The sequence below is a fragment of the Ascaphus truei genome, chromosome 4 (assembly GCF_040206685.1).
Source record: "Ascaphus truei isolate aAscTru1 chromosome 4, aAscTru1.hap1, whole genome shotgun sequence".
Lineage (NCBI taxonomy): Eukaryota > Metazoa > Chordata > Amphibia > Anura > Ascaphidae > Ascaphus > Ascaphus truei.
Window position 1 is genome coordinate 276,995,547 of NC_134486.1, and position 26,092 is coordinate 277,021,638.

General features: G+C 43.4%; 1 protein-coding gene and 1 long non-coding RNA gene across 2 annotated transcripts in view; one reads left to right on the plus strand and one right to left on the minus strand.

Annotated features, from left to right (window-relative positions):
• Positions 1–7,927, plus strand: part of LOC142493453 (uncharacterized) — a 184,193-nt gene extending 176,266 nt beyond the window's left edge. Inside the window, exon 5 of the long non-coding RNA XR_012801111.1 lies at positions 6,044–7,927. This is a non-coding gene — a long non-coding RNA (uncharacterized LOC142493453). The remainder of the gene's footprint in view (positions 1–6,043) is intronic.
• MCHR2 (melanin concentrating hormone receptor 2) overlaps positions 1–26,092 on the minus strand; it is a 137,046-nt gene that overhangs the window by 38,223 nt on the left and 72,731 nt on the right. The window contains exons 4-5 of the mRNA XM_075597523.1: positions 6,050–6,244; positions 3,894–4,013 (exon numbers count right to left, since the gene is read on the minus strand). Of these exons, the coding sequence (XP_075453638.1) occupies positions 3,894–4,013; positions 6,050–6,244 (315 nt within the window). The remainder of the gene's footprint in view (positions 1–3,893; positions 4,014–6,049; positions 6,245–26,092) is intronic.

Genomic DNA, 26,092 nt, shown 5'->3' on the forward strand with positions numbered 1-26,092 from the left:
ATCGGGGTTCCCAGTTCGTCTCCAAGTTCTGGAGAAATTTCACCAAGAGACTAGGTATCTCGTCTTCCTTTTCTTCTGGATATCACCCTCAATCCAACGGACAGACCGAGAGGGTTAATCAATCCCTCGAGAAATACTTAAGGTGCTTCGTCTCTAATTCTCAGGATGACTGGGCAGAATTACTTACCTGGGCTGAGTACGCATTCAATTCTTCCAGGAATGAGTCCACTCACGAGACCCCCTTCTTTATCAACTACGGATTCCATCCGGCTCGCCTACCTATTACTAAAGAATCCTCTGGGGTACCAGCCGTGGACGAACATATTGCTCTCCTACAAGACTCTTGGTCCAGAATACAATCTGCATTACAAAAGGCATCCTTGACATCTAAAAATCAGGCTGATCGTCACCGTCGTCCGGCACCCGAATACAAACCCGGGGACAAGGTTTGGCTATCATCCAAGAACATCCGTCTCAAAACGCCTTCCCTCAAATTGGCTCCTAGGTTCCTGGGTCCCTTTTCCATTTTGGAGCAGGTTAATCCGGTTTCTTTTCGACTCCAACTTCCTCAAAGCATGAGAATTCCGAATGTCTTTCACACCTCACTTCTCAAACCTTTTATCTCCAGTAGCCTCTTTCCGGATCACACTTCTAAACCAGATCCTGTGATCGTACAGGGTAACGAAGAGTATGAAATACAGGCTCTACTGGATTCCCGTCTTTCAAGAGGTAAAGTCCACTTCTTGGTCCACTGGAGAGGTTTTGGACCCGAAGAGAGGTCATGGGTACCCCTGAAAGATATTCATGCTCCAGGACTCCTTAAACGCTTTCGAAAGAAGTTTCCATCAAAACCATGGAAGGATCGTCCTGAGGCCGATCCTGAAGGGGGGGGTACTGTGAGGATTCAGGGATCGCGGCATCCGCGCCCTGGTCCCCCTTCTCCTGCGGTTACTCCCGCTACCGTGGCGCGCGCCTCTCGCTGGCGTCACTCACCTTCGGCGGTCCTGGGGGTTCCCCGCCGTGCTCTGCGTCCTCGGATGTCCACGGGGTCTGCAGTCCCGCATGCGGCCGCCGTGTTCCCCAGCCGCGCGCCTGAACAGCGCGCGCCGGGTGAGGTTAATTTATTCACTGCTCTTGCAGTGAAGACCCGCCCCCAGCACACTAAGAGGACCTCCTACCAAGACAAGAGTCCTCACCTGCCTGCCAATCAAGGGGACCTATCCAGGATAGCTCCACGCAGTCCTCCAGGCCTGCCCCCACCTCTGATTGGCCAGTCACACTTTATAATGCCAGTTCTTCCTCTTACTCATTGCTCGACATAGTTTTCACTTGGATTACTACTCTGGCGTTTTCTCTCTTATTCTCTCAGGTTACGACTTGGCTTGGCGGACGTCTCTCTCTGGCTCTAGACCCCTGCTTGGACAAACGACCTTCCGGAATTCTCCAATCCCAGACTTTGGCTAACGGCAACGACAACGGCATTTCTACACCGGTACCGGCAAGTATTGCTAGCTAAATACACCTGGCCTGGCAACGCCAAAATCACCACACTCCGGACACGCTCCCTTTGCTGCGGGTGCGTGCTTCTATACGTTCCTCACCTCAGTGAAAGGAACGGGTCTGGTCTGCGGGCAGCACCGGCGTAACAGTATGTTGCCTATAGAAATTTCAGTCATCATAAAATATGTAAAAAGGCAAACTGCAGGCCCTTTTAAAATAACAATAAAATATGTGATTTATTGCTTCATTTGTTCATCATGAAATAATACACAGAGATTTTTGTATTGGAAAAGGTGCTGGGTTACATTGAAATGAATGGAATATCATATCATATGAAATGAATGGGAATAAGTGGTGGGTTAGATTGCATTTAGATTAGAGATGCACACTAGCGATGCCTATCGTTACTGCAGAGTACTATTGTACAACTGTCGCAAAACTTAATTTGCGCGGCTATTTATGGAGCTGTGGCTCTGCAGCGGCTGCCGGGACGCAAAATCAAAATAAATGCTGAGTAAACGCCAGGGATTTACCCTTTGTGCGGCATCGACAACAGTCAGCCTGGACACATCTGTATATAGTAACGGCACAGACTTTTGCCTATGAGATGTTAGAAGCCTCTCTTAAGTGAACATTGGGTGGAGGACCTATCATTTTGTGCATTAAAAAAAAGATATGTTATCCTAACCAAAATATTAATATAGATATCAAAGATTTGAAGATCAAGTAATTTTCAACCGTAAAAGGTTATATATTGAAATTAATACGATCAAATTGTCAACAGAAAATACAGTATGTAAAGTAAAAATAATAATTGGTCTATTCATTAAAGTGTTATAGCCCATATAATAATAGCATGTGCATAAGAGCTATGCTCAGGGTCACCAACAGGGGGAGGGAACCAGAACAAATGTCCTGGGCTGCAGGGAGTCAAGCCAGCCCGTGCTGGAAGTTGCCAGCCCCAACTTCTGCATCCAGCTGCCGGGCCTCTTGTTGCCACTGCTTTTCGGGCCCTGGTTCCTGGCACTCCCCAACTGCTGCCTCGTCCCAGACTGCACATCTCTCTTTCTCCAACTGGTGACGCCGGAACCTGAGCCTGAGTTCAGGGTAAACCAGCTTTCGGTGTGCACCGGTTGGAGACAGAGAGGTCCGGAGTGGGTTAACAGCAGCTGGGGAGAGCCGGTGCCGGGGAACGAAAAAACAAGAGGCTGGGCCTAGCTGCTGGGCTTCTGGTTAGGTTGCAGCCGGCGTGTCCTGGCTCCCAGCTCTCAGCTGCTGCCTCCTCTTCACATGCTGAGCCTCTCTTTCTCTCCAACCTAGGTAAACCCGGAAGTTGGGATCAGCTTCCTGTCCACACTGACGGGAGAGAGAGGCCTGGTGTAGGACAAGGCTGCAGCAGCAGCAGTGGAGAGCGGGCCTGGTGGCAGCAACCAAAAGTAAGTGTATTTGTGGGGGGTGGAGGGGTAGTAAATATATTGGGGGTGGTAAGTGTATTGGGCAGGTAGTAGTGGTAAGTGTATTGGGTGGGGGTAAGTGTATTGGGAGGGGGTGGTGGGATTGTAAGTGTATTGGGTGGGGGGTGAGGGTGGTAATTGTATTTATAGGGGGTGGGGGAGTGGGGTTAATAAGTATATTTGTGGGGGTGAAAAGTGTATTTTTTCTGGGAGGTGGTAAGTGTATTTGTTGGTGGAGTGGGTGGCAAGTGTATTTGTGGTTGATGGTATGTTTATTTGGGCAGGTCGTTGTGGTATTTGTATCTAGGGGGGCAGTAGTGTTGTTTGTATCTGGTGGGGGTTGTTTGTATATGAAGGTGGGTATAGTGTGTCTGTATATGAGGGGGTGTAGTGCTGTTTGTATTTGGGGGAGTAGTTTTGTATTTGGAGGGGGTATTGTGTGTGTATTGGGGGAATTGTATGTGTGGCCAGGGGATGAGGGGGGAAATACGTATGCGGAAAGGAGGGATTGAGTGAGAGGGGGTAATTGAGTGATAGTGAAATTGGAGCAGAGCGTAGAGAGAAGAGAGGGGGTGTTAGAGAGGGAGGGAAGAGTGGGAGACAGAGGGGGGAGAGAAATACAGGTGTGAAAGGGGAGCACTAGCAAGAACACCTACACAGGGGAGGGGGTGGCGGTGACATAAGGGAGAGTTACGGTGACATGGGGGGAGGGGCGAAGCTCTAGTCCTGGGTCCCAGGAAATCTGTCTATTTAAAAAAGCATTTTTTTTATATTTGTTGCATTGCATACTGCAAACGTACATGAATTAATCCATACACAATCGACATGTTGCATAAGGAACTGGTCAAAAGGTCACAAGTTTTACTGTCTCTGAGTTACAAATGTTAACTGTTACAGAAGATAAAAACATTGGAGAAAAAAGATTTTAAATTGTCTTACCGTCCTGCAGTTTTATTTTGATGATACATCTCCCATGTGTAACAAAGAATTAAAATGTAACAAGCCACTATTAGTGGTAAAGGAAAGAAAAAAGTTGTGATTGTCAAGTAAAGTGTGTACCTGAAAAACAAAAAAGTGAATAAAAATAATTAAATGTACGAAAGAGTGTAACATTTGAGGTCTTTTTTAGTGTCCCATTTATGAGCCAATTTCTCTAACTACAGATGTACAGTAGAGGCAACTCTTATTCGAACAAAAACCAGTGGCAATTCCCCAAAAAAAACAGGAAACACCCAGGTACATTCTGAATACATGCCTTAAACTTTCCTTAAACTAGCCCCAGCATTTCTGCATTGATTAATGGCCTATCAGATTAACAGCGGGGGTCCCTGGCAGTCCCATTCAAACTGAATTGGACTGCCAGGGATCCCTGCTGTGTTAATCCTATGGGTCGTTAGTCAATGCAGAAATGCCTTAAACGTGCCTCAAACTAGCCCAGAACATACCCAGCACATACCCAGCACATACCCAGAATGTAACCCGGCTAGTTTACGGCAAATGTTAGAATAAACGTTGCCTCTACTGTACACACAGATGGTTTTGAGTAATAGATTTGCTCAGTAGACTCTGAAGACGATAACAAATGCCACTGTATGGATGAGATTTGTTAGGTTGCATTATACCTTTAAGCTCACATTTTACACAAGTACAGGAGCAAGTTACCCAGCATAATTGGACCCAAGAACCGTTATTTGATGAGGATGCATGGTTGCTTGTTTGTTCTTTTGAATAGATTACCTGCCTTGGCGATTGATTTCAATATATTATTATTTAGGAGAACTTTCTCACCTCTGTTTTTACAAATGTTCTTTATAAAAAAAAAAAAACTCCAGCTTTATTTCATGGCTTACAATCGACACACACAGGCCAAGCTCCTCTGTTCACCATGGAAATTGTACCCAGTGTAAATATGTCTTCATTATTAAATTTGTAACCAAGAGGTTCACAAACAAACTAACTTAGTATGAAAAATTACATAAATATCGTTGGTACTGAGTTCCTGCAGATTACCGCTAACGCTGCCAAATGTACTAATTACAAAAAGATTCTAACAGAAGCCGGTCACAAAACTTCCAAATGGAGTATATCTTCTAAATACTTTATTATAGCATCACACAACAAACCCGACTGTGCTGTGTGATGATGCTATAAAATATGTAGAAGATATTTTCCATTTGGACATTTTGTGTTTTGCTTCCTTTGCAATCTTTCTTTATAACTAGCCTTCATTATTAGTGTAAAGACCATCATTTAGGGGCATAAGTACGCTCCTCTCTCTTAATGTCCTGTAAATAATTTACTGGTTTGCCCTTCTAAGCCTGCATTCCCGTTTCAAAAACTAACTCTGCCCGCTCTTCCTTCTCCAGAACTTTCCCATGGATGGGGTCTTCTTATCTAGGCCCCAAATAAGCAGACAGTAACCCCAAAATAATCATCTTAAATAAAGTGGCTTTCTTATCAATCACTGAATAACTATTGCACTATGAATGTTCTGTACAAAAAAAATTAGGATCTAATATCCTCTTAACATGAAAGCTCATCAGTATATCTGGCTACTGTACTGTACTAGACATTATGATTGACAGACAAATGACAGGCAGGGTCCTCTACAAGTAAGAACATTTGGAAATCTGGTTCTGACTGGGACTAAAGATTGAATTAATTAAATTAATTGGCTCTGTTTATTCGCCAGAAATTGTATCATGCATCAAGCTTAAAGAAACAGTAGCAAAATAATGTAGTAATGTAGTAATGTACCTACAGTGTATAGCATTCATTTTGACAATTCTGTCTGCAGTATTTTCATACTGTTTTTAACCCATTGTGGAGAATATTATATAATGCAGAGCAAGTTAAATACAATATTTGCTGCAGAAAATAGGTGTCATGAGAGTATTAATGAATTACAAATAGCATATACGTTTTGCATAAATCGTATGCCTTAAACTTAATTATAGACATAATAAACTATAATAGCTAAAGCATATAATTTTCCCTGAATGAGCACTACATCACATTTCCCAACGTCCTCTTGTTATTTCATTGTGAACAAAAGCATTACAATTAATGCTACAGTTAATGTCTTTCAGACTTACCAAAGGACATCACTTGGTGTAGTTAAATCAAATGCACAACTTTCTAAGCCATCTTTGAACTGGATAACTTTTGAATAGACCCAAACTGGGAAAACCACAACAAAAGAAGCCGCCCAGAGAAGAATATTTACTCGAACAGTTTTTGAAATTGTCCTCAAGCTTGTAAGGCGAAATGGCTGCACGAGAGCCATATATCTGTAAGATAAATGAATATGTCAATAGGAGACAATGTGAAATGAGCATTAAATGTACAGTCCCCCTGAGATCAAAATGAATTAACAGCAGTGGCACAGTATGTTGAAAGGTTAATGTAGGTGACTAACACGTTAAAGACAAATGTTTTCTATGGTATCCAAATGCTTTTGGGGGTTCTATAGTCATTTTCAAATATTGTGTTGATACTCATTCACAGGTAATTCGTTTTTTCTTTCTTTGTAAATAATTATGATGCCATCATTAGTCAAACAGATTAAATGGTTATCTGGTGAGCATAAATTCAGAAACATTAAATATAATATTTCTAAGGAAGCTAAATACCACTGATAAGAATTCTCACTTTAAACAAATATGAGTTATAAGGAGATTAAAATAACAGGATTCTACAATACACTGGCAATAAATTAGGAAACCAATAAGCAGTTGCCACTTGCAAGTTGGTCAAGGTTAAGTATGCATTTGTATTGTTTTCTATCATGAAACTCATATACAGGTGCAACTGCCACTTGCCGCTCGGCATCCTAATCCGCATCTATCCGTGCCATGAAAATTCTATAATTTTCACGCGAGTTAGCCGTAATTTTACTGTAATCTGAAAGAGTGCAGCAATTTAAATTTTGCGTTGTCTGCAATACCGGCCAGAAACTCAGGTCGGCGATCGCGAGTTATGGTCTTAAAAATAAAATTCTAGTGATTGTTCAAATCGAGTGCTGGAAACCACCATACTGTAAATTTATTTATCAATGTATTAGGGACAGGGGTCCCTTTGGTTTCCGTGACACCATTCATCCTTTTCAAAAAATATGTTTCAATCATTATCTGGGGTGGTCTGTTTTCCCATGTCATTTTTGATTGATTATTCACATACAGTAGCACTCAATTACTTTAACTTTAGGTGGGTATCTGGCTAAAATGTACAGACCAGCACCATTTCTTTTATCAAGTCTTAGGTCAAGAATTCATGGCTAATGTATTTGGGAAGCATCTACGGTAATTAGTTTACTTAGTTCTTAGTAATATGTATTTTTGTTTTGGGCGAATTCCGTTTCTCGGATTCTCACATTTCCCCCCCGCAAAATCCATTTCTCAGTGTAAAATCCGCAAATGGATTTGGTCGTTTTTTAATCCATGCCGATTCATCAAAAACCGGCATTGAATACAATCCGTTGACAGATTTGTAGAATCCAATCCGTGGACTCTGCAACTCATTGGCGGATTCTTGAAAATCCGTCAACTGATTGCTGAATATGTGGATTGGATTCTAGAAATCCGTACACGGGTTTGCGGAACCTGCGGAGTATTGGCAATAATAATAAAAAATCTGCAAAAGGTGTATCGCCCTTTTTGACATTGATCCGCTGAAATCCGCGGACCAAAGGAACAGGGTGATCCTCTGCGGATTCAAATCCGCCCCAAAAAATCACCCATCTCAATGTGTAGGTGGACATTAGTTAATTTAGAATAATAGACTGTTTTCTATTGTACTGTACAGCAATATGAAAACAAATATAAAACGTAGCTTTCGTAGGTATGCAATTTTAAATCATACAAGTATGTCAATCTAACATATTCGCTAGAAAACAAAGAGATTCAATAATTCCTAGAGGGATATATACAGTATATTATATATGTGGAATACTTTCTCCACCAGGAATACAAGACTGAAGCATAAAAGAACAACAACAACTTTCTTTTTTCTTAATCTCCCTTCTCTTTTTTTTTTTTCAAAATAAAATTCCCTTTGTAAGAATAAAAGTTTCTTGGCATTTTCCTGTTTGGTCTTCACTTTTTACAGCTACAGTATAGCGAGCGTAATTTAGAGGTAGCAAGGTAAATAAACCTTTACGTATGTAGCCCTAGTAAGAAATTGGGCTATATGTCTTTCGTCCTACTGGTGTAAGTCCTGCTAAGGGCAGGCTGCCAGTAGTTATCATGGGTTTCCCCCACCTCAAGCCCTGCCTGAAGTGGTGAAGGTAGAACACCTGACTGTGTCTAAGGCAAGAGACACAGGGGAGGGGTCTGCTGACATCATGAGAGGCAGGGCTGTCTAAAGTTAGTCTTGCCTGTTCCTGTCAGTGACAAGCAGTTCTGTCCTGGATTCAGAGGAGGAGGAGTTGAGGTGTGTGTGTTCCAGCAGAAGGAGTGTGTCAGCTCAGAGTTGGAAAGTTATGTATCACATTTGGAGGGGCTCAGGCAGGCCCTGAGTAGAGTTGATAGAACTGTGGTAGACCAGTGCCCCTCTCCCTGCTTAGGGGGCGAGGGAAGAGCAAGCCCCACCCTGGGTGCCTATGACTTGGGGTGGTGGCAGGGGAACAAAGAGTCCCAGACAGCCCATCCTGAAGGGGTACAGTCTGGAGAGAGAAGACCTGCTGTACCTGATTACTGCTGTGTGCTGTGTGCTGCTGTGGACAATAAAGAGCTGCTGTTACTTGTTTTATAAGAGACTGTGTGAGACTGAAATCTCTCGCCCCAGACCGGGGTTCTCTGGAAGGATTTCACCCTACCCTGATAGGGCTTGCCAGAGATGGAGGCACTGCACCACTAAGAGATGAAGGCATGTACCCCAGAAACCTGTCTCTGTTGTCCCCCATACCATCGCGGGAGAGTCAGGCCCTCCTGTTCCTCAAAGGTATGCACCACCAAGATACATGTAGCCAGACCTTAGCACACCCTAGGGGGTCCGATCTGCGACCGCGGGGGGGGGGGGGGGTCTGAGGGTTACACGTAAATATTGGTTATTTTCTTCCTCAACTGATTTATATTTCTTTCTTCTTAGCAAGGTCTGTTTGACAAATGATTAGGTTCTGTTGTGTAAGCATGAAGATTCTACCAGAATTAAGCCATTTACCCAAGGAATATGTGCAGTACCTTGCAAATTAAATGCACTTCACAAGTTTAGAAGCAGGGACAACTGCAAGAGCTTACATGGCAAAGGGAGAACTGGGGCTTGCTGTTGGGAAAACTAATGCAGTGAAAATAATAGAATAGAAAGCCCTTTTACAAAGTGAAATCCATTTACCCCACTTGCACTAAATGTGGAAATTAGCTTGTACTTTTCCTTCCTTTCAATTGAATTATTTTTATGTTGATATTTACGTTTTTTCTAATTGCTTTGTAATTGTGTTTTGTTTGATTTAATAGAAGTGGTTAAGAAGACTTTGCCTTATAAATCCCAGCGTACTGTTTCACTGCACTCGAATGGGTCATATAAACAAAACGTAACTTTTAATAAGAAACTTAAAATCTAATATGAATGAATATCATCTAGATAAGAATAGAACAAGTAGTACATTATAAAAGAAATAATCAGCAAGGCAGTGATGCACTATGAGCAATCAAAGTTTCCAATAGCCAGCGGCATGGAATATAGGGTTTGACACACCTAAGAGTTAGCTGTATTGATTGGTTAGTAATCCCAACTAGTTACTGTACGTAAAGGAGCAGAAGCACCAAAGATTTTTTTTTAAATAATATTTCTTATATATTGAAACCAGGGGGCCTGTGAAGTTGAACAGCGTTAATTTCAGCATCGGGGAACACCTGTTTCCCGTGATACATACCTCCATACGTGCTTCCAGTATGGGTGAACAATATGAAGACAAATCTTCTGTGGCAAGGGAGTCAACAGGAAGCCATGACATAATCCATAGTGGTTTCTTATTGGTACACGTGATGCAGAGGATTTAAACCTCCATGGAGCACTATCAGAACTTATGGAGTCAAGTATCATAGGAACCAGGGCCACCGACAAGGGGGGGGGGGAGGTACAGAAGGGACAGTGAAGTGTCCCAGGCCCAGTGTCTGCAGGAGGGTGGGGGGCAGCCTATTTTTTATATATGTATTGGCTTTTTTGTATGTATTGGGGTTTTTTTTTTTAATATTCATTGGGGTCTTTTTTTTTATATGTGTAGCCAAGTGCCCCTGGATATAGTCTTCTACTAGCCTCAAAACTATAAGTCCTGATAGGAACAAGCAGTGTTGGGGTTAAACTCCTGCGCAGGGCCTAGCCGGCAGTTGTAGCCTGGATGGTTACTGTGTTGCCTTATCCATGGAGCAGACCTAAAACAGCAGTTGGAGTGTCATACCTGGGGAGGGTACTGACTGGGTCACATGTATATGGTGTGATGCCTGTTAGTAGTTGTTATGGGGCGGGGATACAAGCCCTTCCCCCTGGGTATATAAGCTGACACTCCACCAAATGGAGTGTGTGTTGATTATGGGACAATGTGATATCCTTTTCCCTACCAGAGGGTCAAGGAAATTGGGAGGGGCTCTTGCGGCCTCAAGCCCCTGGGGTCTGCTCCAGGGCTGGAGAGGTGTCCTGCTGTTATGCAATAAACTTGCCGTTGGACCAACTATGGTGTGTGCTTATTGGGAAGGAGTATTGCCATATTACCATATTTTGTGGTGACCAAACTGCACTCAGCAGGATCCTCATGGTATGAAGGTGCTGCATAGTAAAGAGACGGAGAACGCGTGCCCTGTTGCTGCACCCAAACGACAACTGCGGAGCCACTCAGACTTCCGGAACCAACAGGTGAGCTACAGCATTGGGGACAATATTAGGGTGACCATCAGTCCCCCTTTTGCCGGGACAGTCCCGGTTTTTCGAGAGATGTCCCGGTTTCCTGTGTGTCCCGGAAATGTCCCGGTTTTTCCTCCATGTGTTCCCGTTTTTTTTTTAGCGTCGCCGGCAGTGCGCGAGTAATTAGCTGCGGTGCGCTGTGCGCGAGTCTGCGGCGGCGCGGAGTAGGAGACTGCAGCAGCCCGGCTGGTAAGTATTTTTTTTTTAATGCCCCCTCCCCCCGGCAGTTTCCTACCTTGTTGGCCAATCCCCTGCGTCCTGGCATTAAGCCCCGCCCCCCGGCATCATCCTTCACCAAGGCATGTGGAATGGATGGAAGGAAGGGTGCCGTGGGGGGGGGGGGGGCAGGGCCAGCGTGCCTGGGGGGGTCAGGATAAGTGTGCCTGGGGGCGGGGCTTCCGCTTCCTGCGGCAGAGCACACGTGGTGTGTGTGTGTCTGCCCGCTCCTGGCTCCTCTTGCGCAGTGTCTCCCCCCCCTCTGCCTGCTGGGGTGATATGAGGTGGGTTTTTGATCCGTTGCCTCCTGTCCTGGCGCTCTCTTCCCCTACGGTCCCCTTGGTGCGGGAGATGGGCGTGCTGGCTGCGCGGTGTCCCCCCATTCAGCCACGGGAAGCCATGGCTGCCCGCCGGGGGAGGAGGGGCGGCAGTTTGTACCTTTTGCGTCCCGGCGCTCCTATCCATCCAACCCCCCCTTGGTGCGGGAGATGGGCGCGGGGGTGGGTGCAGGGGGAGGCGGGGAGCAACCTGCTTGTGGCTGCCTCTGTCTGTACTCCACTGTGTGTGTGTGTGTGTTTGTGTGTGTGTGTGTGTGTGTGTGTGTGTTTACCAGTGTGTGTGTGTGTGTACCAGGGTGTGTACCAGTGTGTGTGTGTGTGTGTGTGTACCTGTATGTGTGTGTGTGTGTACCAGTGAGTGTGTGTGTGTGTGTGTGTGTGTGTGTGTGTGTGTGTGTGTGTGTGTGTGTGTATGTGTGTGTGTGTGTGTGTGTGTGTGTGTGTGTGTGTGTGTGTGTGTGTGTGTGTGTGTGTGTGTACCAGTGTGTGTGTGTACATGTGTGTGTACATGTGTGTACCAGTGTGTGTGTGTGTACCTTTGTGTGTGTGTGTACGTGTGTACGTGTGTGTGTGTGTGTGTGTGTGTGTGTGTGTGTGTGTACCAGTGTGTGTGTGTACCAGTGTGTGTGTGTGTGTACCAGTGTGTGTGTACAAGTGTATGTGTGTGTCTCCCTCTCTCTCTCCCTCTCTCTCTCCCTCTCTCTCCCCCCCCTCTCTCTCCCCCTCTCTCTCCCCTCTCTCTCCCTCTCTCTCTCACCCTGTGTCGCTCACTCTCCCTCTCTCTCTCTCTCTCTCTCTCTCTCTCTGTGTCTCTCTCTCTGTCTCTGTTTCTCTCTCTCTGTCTCTGTGCCTCTCTCTCTCTGTGTGTGTTTCTCTCTCTCTGTCTCTCTCTCCTTCTGTCTCTCTCTGTCTCTCTCCCCTCTGTCTCTCCTTCTGTCTCTCTCTCCCTCTGTCTCTCCCTCTGTCTCTCTCTGTCTCTCTCTCTGTCTCTATCTGTTTCTCTTACTCTCTCTCTCTTTCTCACCCTCTCTCTGTCTGTCTCTCTCATCCTCTCTCTCTGTCTCTCTCATCCTCTCTCTCTCCCTGTCTCTCTCTCCCTGTCTCTCTCTCTCCTGTTTCTCTCTCCCTCTCCCTGTCTCTCTCCCTCTCCCTGTCTCTCCCTCTCCCTGTCTCTCCCTCTCCCTGTCTCTCCCTCTGCCTGTCTCTGGCTCTCTCTGGCTCTCTCTGGCTTTCTCTGTCTGTCTCTGTCTGTCTCTGTCTGTCTGTCTGTCTCTCTCTTTCTCTCTCTCTCTGTCTCTCTCACCCTCTCTGTCTCTCTCACCCTCTCTCTCTCACACCCTCTCTCTCTCTGTCTCTCTCACCCTCTCTCTCTCTGTCTCTCTCACCATCTCTCTCATTGTCTCTCCCACCCCCTCTCTCTCTGTCTCTCTCACCCCCTCTCTCTCTCTGTCTCTCTCACTCTCTCTCTCTCTCTCTGTCTCTCTCTCTCTTCTCTCTCACCCTCTCTGTCTCTCTCACCCTCTCTGTCTCTCTCACCCTCTCTGTCTCTTTCACCCTCTCTGTCTCTCTCACCCTCTCTGTCTCTCTCACCCTCTCTCTCTCTGTCTCTCTCACCCCTCTCTCTCTGTCTCTCTAACCCCCCTCTCTCTCTGTCTCTCTCACCCCCTCTCTCTCTCTGTCTCTCTCACCCCCCCTCTCTCTCTCTGTCTCTCTTACCCCCCTCTCTCTCTCTCTCTCTCACTCTCTCTCTCTCTCTCTCTCTCTCTCTCTCTGTCTCTCTCACCCTCTCTCTCTCTCTCTCACCCTCTCTCTCTCTCTCTCTGTCTCTCTCACCCTCTCTCTCTGTCTCTGTCTCTCTCACCCACTCTCTCTGTCTCTCTCTCTCTCTCTCTCACCCTCTCTGTCTCTCTCTGTCTGTCTCACCCTCTCTCTCTCTGTCTCTCTCACCCTCTCTCTCTCTGTCTCTCTCACCCTCTCTCTCTCGGTCTCTGTCACCCTCCCTGTCTTATCTTAACTGCCATATACCTACACTGAAGTAACCTACCCTTCTTTCTTCCAGATCTGACTCAAGTTTCACACAGGAGACCTCGGAAGACAGGTAGGGAACACCTCCCCTCCAGTATAGTACCTTGAGGGACTGCGGATCAGGTAAGATCCCAGACGGGATTGCGGCTTTAGAAATTGTGAAGAGGGGGCATCCTGACACTGGTTGATGGGTTCAGAATCATTCACATCTGGGTTTTTTTTTGTTCGATTAGTGAGGTCAACACACACACACACACACACAAACCTATGTAATAAGGACTAATGGTTGTAAAGTATAAATGTGCTACAATAAATAAACTGTTATTTAAAAAAAAAAAATGTCCCGGTTTTTCATTTCCAAAATCTGGTCACCCTAGACATTATCCATGTAGTGGCCCAAATCTTTCGTGGCAGGGGGGAACATGTGCTACAGTACATATGCATTGGGGTTTTTTTTATATACACTGGGGACTTTTTTTATATGCTTTGGGGTCTTTTTTATATGCATTGGATTTTTTTAATATGTATTGTTTTTTCTTATATGTATTGCTTTTTGATATGTATTTTTTATATATGTATTTTTTATATATGTATTTGTATTGTTTTTTTTAATATATATTGCTTTTTCATATGTATTTTTTATATATGTATTTGTATTGTTTTTTTTAATATGTATTGATTTTTTAATATGCATTTGGTCTTTATATATGTAATAGGGGTTTTATTTGTATTTGGGTGGGTTATGTATGTATGTATGTATATACAGTTAGGTCTGGAAATAATTGGACACTGACACAATTTTCATAATTTTGGCTCTGTACGCCACCACAATGGATTTGAAATTAAATCACCGACATGCAATAGAAGTGCAGACTTTCAGCTTTAATTAAAGGGGTTGAACAAAAATATCGTCTGAAACGTTTAGGAATTGCAACCATTTTAATACACAGTCCCGTTATTTCAAGGGCTCAAATGTAATTGGACAAATTAACACAATCATAAAAAAAATGTTCATTTTTAATAGTTTGTCGAGAATCCTTTGCAGGCAATGACTGCTTGAAGTCGGTAACACATGGACATCACCAGACGCTGGGTTTCCTCTTTTGTGATGCTTTGCCAGGCCTTTACTGCAGCTGTATTCAGTTGTTGTTTGTTAGTGGGTATTTCTGCCTTAAGTTTTGTCTTAAGCAGGTGAAATGCATGCTCGATCGGATTGAGATCAGGTGATTGACTTGGCCATTTCACTTCTTTGCCTTAAAAAACTCCTGCGTTGCTTTCGCAGTATGTTTTGGGTCATTGTCCATCTGTAAAGTGAAGCGCCGTCCAATCAACTTTGCTGAATTTGGCTGAATCTGATCAGACAATATATCCATAAACACTTCAGAATTCATCCGGCTGTTTCTGTCTTCTGTCATATCATCAATAAACACAAGTGACCCAGTGCCATTGTAAGCCATGCATGCCCATGCCATCACACTGCCTCCACCGTGTTTTACAGATGATGTGGTATGCTTTGGATAATGAGCCGTTCCAAGCCTTCTCTATACATTTTTCTTCCCATCATTCTGGTACAGGTTGATCTTAGTTAAATCTGTCCAAAGAATGCTGTTCCAGACCTGGGCTTGCTTTTTTAGATATTGTTTGGCAAAGTCTAATCTGGCCTTTCTATTCTTGAGGCTTATGAATAGTTTGCACCTTGTGGTGAACCCTTTGTATTTGCTTTCGTGAAGTCTTCTCTTATGGTAGACTTGGATAATGATTTGCCTACCTCCTGGAGAGTGTTCTTCACTTGGCTGGATGTTGTGAAGGGGGTTTTCTTTACCATGGAAAGGATCCTACGATCATCCACCACTGTTGTCATCCGTGGACGTCCAAGCCTTTTTGTGTTGCAGAGCTCACCAGTGTGTTCTTTTGTTCTCAGAATGTACCAAACTCCTTTGACCGCATGTTGTGGGTTCAGAGCAACAGCTTCCAAATGCGAATGCCACACCTGGAATCAACTCCAGACCTTTTACCTGCTTAATTGATGATGAAATAACGAAGGAATAGACCACACCTGTCCATGAAACAGCTTTTTAGTCAATTGTCCAATTACTTTTGGTCCCTTGAAAAAGAGGGGACTACATATTAAAGAGATGTGATTCCCAAACCCTTCCTCCAATTTGGATGTGAATACCCTCAAATTAAATCTGATAGACTGCACTTTAAGCACATATTCATTATTTAACTGTAACTTGAATTTATTTTGGTACACAGCCGAAATAACAAAGCTTGTATTGGTGTCCAATTATTTCCTGACCTGACTGTATGTATATGTGTGTGTTTTTTTATTTTATATATATATATATATATATATATATATATGTAAGACACACAGAAATATCGCTCAACACTATAAGTCAATGGTGTCCAAAACAACTGTCAATAAGTAATATAAATCATACTCAAACAGTGGTGCTAAAGGTTGAAATAATATTGAACTACAGAGAATGCAACCTTATAAGAAGCACACAGACATACCTGTAAAGTGTAACAAAAGATATTTATTGAAGTGAGTTAAAACAGGGGATGAGGTTAAAAGATGAGTGGGGCTCAACTCTACCACACAAAGTGAACCTGAAGACAAGGGTCTAAGCATAAAACTGAATCTGACATGCACATAACACAGGGAGCTCTGTAGAAGCACACCTGTAAAGTGAAGACCCACACTGACAATAATTGTATCCACAATTGGAATAATCACCATACAATCATCATGAAAGGTTGCATGCAGTGGAAACAAAGATAATGCAAGTAGCAATGTGAAATATACATCACCACTCAGTGTAGGGGTATCACGAGCAAAAAAGTAAGTCAGAGCCTCATGTCCAGGGGATGAAGGTAGGGCCCCCCCTCAGCAGACTCCCACTCCATATATATATATGGGGTTGGGGTTTATATATATTGTGATACCATCACTGTCCTCTAGGGGCTGGAAACAGTGCTGTAAGTGTACTTTCCAGTCCACAGAGAAGCCAGCAGCAGCTGCTAACTAATGGAGTTAATCAGACTCCTTGAGTGAACAAGGAAGTGGTTTAAAAGACAGACTGCAAGCTGCTATGGTGAGAGACTGTTTTCCCCAGAGAAGGAGGGGGAGAGAGAATGGGAGATAGAAAGTGCTCCCCAGCTGCGGAAGCTGATAAAGAGGGCCTACAGAGGAGTTTCTCTGGGCTCAAGGTGGGGCTGAGTTCCCTAGGAAGAAAGGACGCAAGGTCGTGCTGAAGCAATGATGTCTGCTACAAAAGACTGACAGATAAGCAAAAACACTTTATTGTTGTATGCAGAGACTGCGCTACATTGTTGCATATGCCAGGGCATATTTTTGGCTTGGGAACCAGCTTACCTGGCCATGCAGTTAGTGAGGGTGAAAATAATGGTGTAGTTATCTTCCCCTAAAGGGAATAGGTATTATTTTTATGTGTTGTTTTGATTTAAAGGGACGGTGGGCCTGTTAGCATTTGATTTAATCCCTGTAAATAAACCCCATGTAAGAGACGTACCACGTTTTCTGCCTTTATCAGGGACTAGAAGATGCTACAGCGTGGTGTGGGCATCAGAATTGGTGGAGTTGAATGCGGGCATTCCAAAAGGCACTTAGCAGCGGAAACAGTTGGTCTGAAAATAAATGTGGGAATTTAAAATGGCTGCCAAACTGAAGTGAAAATCAAGCATGTCTGTCCCACTGTGTATGACCAGTTGTGCTTACAGCATATACAGAGAATGTGTGAAGTATGGATGCAATATCACCCAGAGGGCAGTAGATGAAGATATGTTAAGGCACTGAACTCAAGCAGAAAACCCAAATGTTTTTCTGAAGAAAGTGGAAATTGCAGCTAGCAAGTGCTGAGTGTAAAGTCTGCCTCGTCAGATATGAAAGGATTTCTGTGATGTTTAAAGGAAATAGCACCTCCAATAGGTCAAGGTAAACAATACACATGAAGGTAGAAAATAGAGATACAATGTGTTATATGTGTAATGTGCCTGGCCACACAAAACAATGTCCTTTTAGGAATGGGTATCACGGTGTGGTCCCGCAAAAGGAACCGCACCAGAAATGTTTATGGTGTGAAAGACCATGCGACTGCGTAATGCAAAAGACCCAACAGTAGGATAAATGAATGAATGAATAACCAGATACTTGTAGGGGGGACCCCTAAACATAAACTTGATAGAAGACAGGTACTGGGTTGCAGTCCCGGATGGTAAGCTCACTAATAAGTGACGCTGTTGTTAACAATAACACCAGGAAGATTGAGCATAATAACACCCTATAACGTACCAATTGTCTAAATAAAGTCCTGAACAGGAAAACATGTAGCAAGCGATTGACTCACTCTCAGTGCTGCAAAGTCCATGCGATCCAAAGGTGAGGGGTCCCCAGGTGTGTTTCCGTGCTTCCGTCCAAGGGGTAGGCTAGTAGAGAAGGAGAAAAACTGGAAGAGCACTATTGTAGGTATCAAAAAAGTAGAAAGGAGGGTGTGTATCCCATAAAAAGATTATTTATTGGTCATGGAAAAACAGGGCAATAGAGAGCCCTACCAACGTTTCACACTTCACAGAGCGCTTTCTCAAGGTATACATATCACAACTTTATTAACATATATATAGACACAGAATGACATAACCAGCCAATACTAACAGCTCACATGCGATCCATCCACTTTGATTGCTAATGGTCTTCTGATGTGTATACACCTAATCAGTATATTCAGACACAGAGACGACAGTGACTAACTCCGCCCCCAACTACCAATCCAGAGACATGCGTGGTCTAGCAAACCCCAGTACTACGCGCTTGCGCAGTAACCAACTGAGGGAGAGTCCTCAATGTCAATGGAGGCCGTGGGGCGTGGGGAGAGCACGTCATCAAATGGCCCTCACTGTATACCTCACTGGGGTTCTAAGTGCGCACGCAACTGCACTCTGCAAGACACTAGTCACTCCCCGTGGTGGGAGCAGACACAGTGAGCTCCAGACCCTCGGTGGAGTGCGCTTGCGCAATACCAACCATCGCATCAGAGGCTCACTGAATACCCCAAGTGTGGGGTGGGAGAATGAAAAGCCAGAGCGCAGAATTATGCGCAGCACAGAGGGTAAACAAATAGTGTGCCGTGAAATACAAACACATAACATTATTAAAATCAATAAATTTAAAATATATATTAACAAAGAAAACATATTTGTAGAACACCCTGTCTTAATCTCTTCTAAATGATGTTAATCGACCAGAAGGGGTAAATAAAAACTATCACTTGACATATGTATAGTCAAACCAACATCCTGATTTGTTTAGGGAGCTGATGATGGTGAGTAAATAGAGTGGATATAGAATGGCAAGCAAAGAACATGAAATTGAGTGGAGAAACCTAATATAATGTGACGATAAGATGTTATTTGTCTACAAAGCTTCCTCCATTCTTATATGCCCATGGTTGCTTAGCACATATATCCACTTTATAACCCTAGCTAGTACATCCACCTGTTGAAACATAACAAAGTGTATAACAAATATACATATAATTGACAGGAAAAAAATACTCTATCATAGCTTCCAAGATCATTTTGAAGCTTATTAAACAAACAAGAACAACAATTATGTAAGAGCAACCAGTTAAAGGGAGGAGAGCAACATATTGAGGAAACATTTTGAAAGAATGACATCCTCAAAAAAGCGCCTTAATAGAAGGACATCTTGTTAAAAAATAATAAATAAAAGAAAAGAAAGAAGACTGAAAAGAGAAGGCATAATCAAGACAATAATATTTACCACGCAATCATAAATCAGATTGTATTAAGTTACATGATTACATAATAGACCAACTCAAAGCAAAAAACTACCAAATCAAAAATAAAGATCAAGAGCCAATTGAGATACATGTTCAAATTGCGTTAAACATTCCATTCATCAAGTTATGTTAAGAATTATATTGAAAATGTTTAATGTACAGGTGCAGTGCACATGCATAAGTACAATCCATGGGTGGCTCAATATTAAAGGGTGTTCACTATGGGATCATGATCCATATTCCGACAAAACCTACCCAAAAGATAAAGGTTGGTCTAGTTATCCAGAAACGGACCCAAATCCCAATTTATGGATAACTAGACCACCCTTTATCTTTTGGGTAGGTTTTGTCGGAATATGGATCATGATCCCATAGTGAACACCCTTTAATATTGAGTCATCCATGGATTGTACTTATGCATGTGCACTGCACCTGTACATTAAACATTTTCAATATAATTCTTAATATAACATTGTCCCTGAGAAAGCTCTGTAGTAGGAGGGAAACGCGCGTTGGACGCGTGTTGATGATGTCAGTCCCCTTCATGGGGTTGTTTTAATACAGTATCTGTCAGCCGTTCATTAGATTAGCCATATATATAAAAATTAGGGCAGTGGCCAGGCGGGACTTGCTGCATTAGTCTAAGTCCTGAACAGGAGTCCATGTTATTAGCCCTCATGGTGTGTATTATCTATTAGGCTCATCAATGAAGTAGTGGGCTTGTTTGCTCACTCCGGCTGTGTGCACCCTAGCAGTCTCTTATTTTCCAGTTTCAACAATATACTGGAACATTTAAACATTAGAGACTACTTATTTGCACTAGTTATTTGATTTAATTTATTTTTAAACGTTATCACATTTTCAAATTGGTAATATATGTTTTAAGTACGAACTATTAAAGGTTAAATTTTAAATTTTGGGTAGTGTGCATTTGAGTGAATTTCTTTTGGTGTACAAACCATTGTACCCCTCACTTTTTCTGATTCACTTCAGTTCACAGTTGCACCTACCTTTCATTATCAGTTAAATTTATTACTATTACAAATTTTCTACACATTTAGTATGGTTTAGTTGATCACTCCCTTACCCCCCCTTTTTCTGTGTAATTCTTAACATAACTTGATGAATGGAATGTTTAACGCAATTTGAACATGTATCTCAATTGGCTCTTGATCATTATTTTTGATTTGTTAGTTTTTTGCTTTTTTTTTTGCCCCTTTTTTATTTTTTTGACCCTTTTTTTTTTGCTTTGAGTTGGTCTATTATGTAATCATGTACCTTAATACAATCTGATTTATGATTGCATGGTAAATATTATTGTCTTGATTATGCCTTCTCTTTTCAGTCTTCTTTCTTTTCTTTTATTTATTATTTTTTAACAAGATGCCCTTCTATAAAGGTCGCTTTTTTGAGTATGTCATTCTTTCAAAATGTTTCCTCAATATGTTGCTCTCCTCCCTTTAACTGGTTGCTCTTACATCTTTTTGTACTTGTTTGATTAATAAGCTTCAAAATGATCTTGGAAGCTATGATAGAGTATTTTTTCCTGTCAATTATATGTATATCTGTTATACACTTTGTTATGTTTCAACAGCTGGATGTACTAGCTAAGGTTATATAGTGGATATATGTGCTAAGCAACCATGGGCATATATGTATGGGGGAACCTTTCTAGACAAATAACATCTTATCATCACATTATATTAGGTTTCTCCACTCAATTTCATGTTCTTTGCATGCCATGCCATTCTACATCCACTCTATTTACTCACCATCATCAGCTCCCTAAACAAATCAGGATGTTGGTTTGACTATACATATGTCAAGTGATAGTTTTTATTTACCCCTTCTGGTCGATTAACATCATTTAGAAGAGATTAAGACAAGGGGGTTCTACAAATATGTTTTCTTTGTTAATATATATTTTAAGTTTATTGATTTTAATAATGTTATGTGTTTGTATATCACAGCACACTATGTGTTCACACTCTGTGCTGCGCATAATTCTGCGCTCTGGCTTTTCATTCTCCCACCCCACACTTGGGGTTTTCTGTGAGCTTCTGACGCGACGGTTGGTATTGCGCAAACGCACTCCGCCGATGGTCCGGAGCTCACTGTGTCAGCTCCCACTGCGGGGATGGACTAGTGTCTTGCAGAGAGCAGTTGTGCGTGCACTTAGAGCCCCAGTGACGTATACAGTCAGGGCCATTTGATGACGAGCTCTCCCCACGCCCCACGGCCTCCATTGACATTGAGGACTCACCCTCATTTGGTTACTGCGCAAGCGCGTAGTACTGGGGGTTGATAGAACACGCATGTCTCCGGATTGGTAGTTGGGGGCGGAGTTAGTCACTGTCGTCTCTGTGTCTGAATATACTGATTAGGTGTATACACATCAGAAGACCATTAGCAATCAAAGTGGGTGGATCGCATGTGAGCTGTGAGTATTGGCTGGTTATGTCATTCTGTGTCTATATATGTTAATAAAGTTGTGGTATGTATACCTTGAGAAAGCGCTCTGTGAAGCATGAAACGTTGGTAGGGCTCTCCATTGCCCTGTTATTCCATGACCAATAAATAATCTTTTTATGGGACACGCACCCTCCTTTCTACCTTTTTGATACCTACAATAGTGCTCTTCCAGTTTTTCTCCTTCTCTTATGGTGTGAAAAGCTGGACCACACCAAAGATTGTCCCTTCAGGCTGGATGAGGATGATGATGATGATGGTGATGATTCCTATGGGGCCCCACGAAAAGGACAGCCTCCATTTTCAGCAGAAGCTCCCATGTTAACCCATCTGTTCAGGAAGGCATGGGTCAGAAAAAAACAGAGATGAGTTATAGCCCAGAGTGTTTGGCGCAATAGATACGGGAATCACGACCAGCCTAGAGATGACACAGGCTACCGCTACCACCATATACAGAGAGCCGAGCGAATCAGAGGAAACAAGTACTGACTGGAAACTATACTATGAGATGTCCCAGGAAGATGTGCAAAACTTCATCACAGAGTTAGAAGTTTCTCAGCTAGAGGCTCGCGTGCTCAAAGCAGAGCTGGACCATGAGGTCTACGCTCTCATCACAGAGGTCTGTAAATTGAAGGATGCTGAGGAAGAGATCCTGATTCGTTTAGAGACGGTAAAAAGAGCAAATATAAGTCTGAGACAGAAAAATTCAGACTTGACCGACCAGATCAGTGAAGGTGATAAGAAGCTTCACCAAGCAGAAAAAGTGAAGAAGCAATGGATCCAGGAAAAGTTAGGAGTGCAAGAAGCACTGGAGAATGCAGAAAGCAAGCTGCATAAAGAACACGTCTCCCTGGAGCAGCACACCCAAGTAGAGCAAAATCTGCGGAGCCAATTACAATAGCTAAACAATGATGATATGCTGCACACCACAATCATTCAATTCATTCAATATTACCGGGGCTGCTGGTTCAAGGGGTACCTGTCCTGGTAATCCAAATCTGAACTGTAGAAAAGTGAGATCAACGCACAAAGGATTTGCTCAATAGAAAATGTATTTGTGCCACACAACATTTCAACCGTAAGGTCTTTCTCAATGCCTGTCTATTGAGCAAATCCGTTTTACGTTGGATCTACCTTTTCTAGAGCCAGTTACAATAGCTGTGTGTGAGTCTGCAAGAGGCCAAGATGAAACAGGCGGAGGCTGAGGAGATGAGGCAAATGCTACAGAAGTAAAGTTTCCAGGCTTCTCACAAAGTACAAGTGCTACAGGAACGGCTCAATACCCAGTGTGTCCCCACAGAGAAGTATGAGGAACTGAAGGCCACGCAGCGTGTCACCAGAGCATCGCTGGACGCGGAGCTTAGATGCCAGGTGACTGTATGAGAGAGAGTGGGAGAAGGTCCAGAAACTTGAGCAAATACTGGAGAAGCAGAGAGGTAGCTCCATCCCCATGAGTCCGTACACCAATGAGAAAGAGGCCTGGAAAACAAAAGCAGTGGCGATCCTAGCGACAAAAACTGCAGAGCTCCAAAAGATGAAGGAGGCGCTGATGCAAACCCAGAGCAAGAATCGGGAAGAGGTGAAGGCCCCGAGACGGGACTTGCAAGATCAAACTGAAGAACAGCAGATGCAGATTGCTGAGTGCAAAATACAGCTCACTGAGAGGGAGGAGGTGTCCATCCGTCAGGTGACTTGCCTGACATTGCACTATGAAACCGAGATGGCCGATACCCGCAAGCTGCTGGACCAGACGGCCAATGAGAGGGCGCGACTGCAGCTGTTGATGGACAAGGTCCGGGAGGAGCACCGGAAGCTGCAGGTCAAGTATAGAGAAAAGGAAATAGAGTTAAACCTTGCTCTGTATCAGCTGAAAGTCTTGGAATCGCGACTCAACGCCAAAGAAGCTGAACTAGTAGCTGCACTCAGTGGAAAAAGAAATGTAGAAGGACAGCTTCAATACCTGAGGAAGGACCTGGAGTCTGAGCATGCTGGCCGCAAGATGGCAGAGAAACAAAAGCATGACCTGAGCAAGGAGCTCAAGGCTCCGAAGACTGAGTGGGATGCTACGTTGGACTCTACTGCTGCACAGGAGGTGGTTTCTCAGCTGAAGTTGGAGAAAAAGTTATTGGCCCAGTCCAAGCATCTGTATCCCATATAAACAAATGCCCATGAAGACAAGGGTACAGTGAGTGCTGGGGTAACAGCTCAATTGAAAAACATATAGTTGTTTATAAATATGTATTGTATATATATAAATATATATAATATATGTATATATATAAATATATATATATATATATATATATATATATATATAACAAAACACACAAACAAACAGTAGCGCTTAATAATTAATTGTGTGAATATTAACTTGCTTAAATCTATAAAAATTAGGTGAATACTTAATTATAATAATGGTGATTTAGACTAGTGCTATTACGAGCTCTTAGTGTTATAACTAATAAGTGGTGTTCATAAATCATAAAAAAGTCACTCAAAGTTCACACAGGTGTAGTCCATCAGGTCCACTGAGAATAGTAAAAATTAGGATGGTATCCAGACCCCAGATACTAATGGTTCATGCAGCTCCTTTGATGTGGTATAGCCACCCACAAAGTACCTACAGAAAAAAAAACAAAGAGAAGCGCAGGCACCATAGTGTTATACTGTATAAAAAATAGAGTCCATTTAATAAGACACGCGGTCCTAAGGAATCACACTTACAAGATTTAAAAAAACAACAAGCATGTAAGAGAATAATCTCTAAGGGGTTCGTCAACTAGTTTCGTCACTACCACATGACTTTTTCAGGGGTTCAGAATGGTACAAATAGGGATCAGTACCCTTTATACTACGCACATGGTACCTAATAGCAAAGGTGGATTGTCAGCTATAATACAAACGCCAGATCTCTGCAGCATAGGATGATGTAGTGAATACTGTGCGTGTATCTGCTATATTCACAAAATGGGAGCAGTGCCTCTGCCTCAGATAAGCAATTACTGCCTACTGTAGTTGTATACCTTCAATTGTAAGAGCAGCTACAGTAATAGCGCTTTCAATTCAGCTGCACTGCATGGTGCTTGATACAAATGAATCTCCAAAGTAATTAATGGTAACTCTGTTGCTGTGAAAGCTCCCAATGTCTCACACTCTCAAAGTGAGAACGTAGTGATCAGTACCCTTTATTAGTTATAGTAAAGAGCTCTATGCAGCTAAATGAGAACTGGGATATAGTGCAAACAATGTATAGTACACATAAGCCTATTAATAGATGTTGCTAGGTGGCGGTGGCTTCCTTAAATCACGATGAGACAGATAGGTGTAGCACACTTCCCCCCCCCCCCATGGAAGATGTGGTAGCTACTGTGTGTTTGGTGCGTTACCTGTGGCTCAGAAGACCTGAACCTCCGCCGCTGGGAGCCTGGGGTGTACCTGATTAGTCAGGTGACAGTGCCTCCACCTGCAAGGGATCCCAACGGAGTGGGATAATCCTCTTACCGGAACAATACTAATGATGCACGCACACAAATATAGCTAACAACCTATACTACACACAATAATATTGGTAACCTATACCACACAGTAATATAGAAACCACCCTGAAACTAACAGTAAAGTGTCCCCAGAGTACATTGGGTGTCAGGCACACATTCCCTGATGTCTATTCCCAATGTAAAGGCCCATCCAAAGTGTTGGAGATAACCCTATCCCGTGAAGTGTTAGTGCACTTGGTTAGGTACCTGCCCAGGTCTCCAGCACCCGGGTGTTGCAGAATAACAAGGAGAATCTGTCTGATCCAATGTTGTCATCTGCGATGGCGTCCACCTCCGCGTGGGGGTGAATTCCGACATGGATAATATCACCCTACCGTCTTTACTGCATCACTTGTCTGGTCCTTGACAACAGGCCACAGTCACCACATGGCGTCTCACCGGTGCTGTACCTGACTATATGCCGCTACTAGGGAAAGGTCCCTCACTATGGGCTTTCCCCATAGCAGCCACAAGCTACAGTGAGTCAGGCCTAGCTGGGGCATAAGGGAAAGATGTGGCCTAGTCCAGGGGAGCACTGCTCCCTGGACACTACGTGCTCCTCAGAGGTCCCTCTTCAGACTGGCGTGTTCTGAGATGCGCCAAATGTATCAATCTCCCCTTACAAGGGAAACTGTAGCTCTATTGGCTGACGCAGATCAGGTGGTGAAATGCCCCTAGGCATCATGGGTGTTGTAGTTCCCTTGCGGACCTCTATGGGTAATGGCCGCCGCGGTGATCCCTTCTGCGCATGCCGAAGCGCTCTAATGGCCGCGCATGTAATCTTCTGCGTATGTGCTTGTAATTCAAGATGGCAACCCCCACTAGACGGGTGC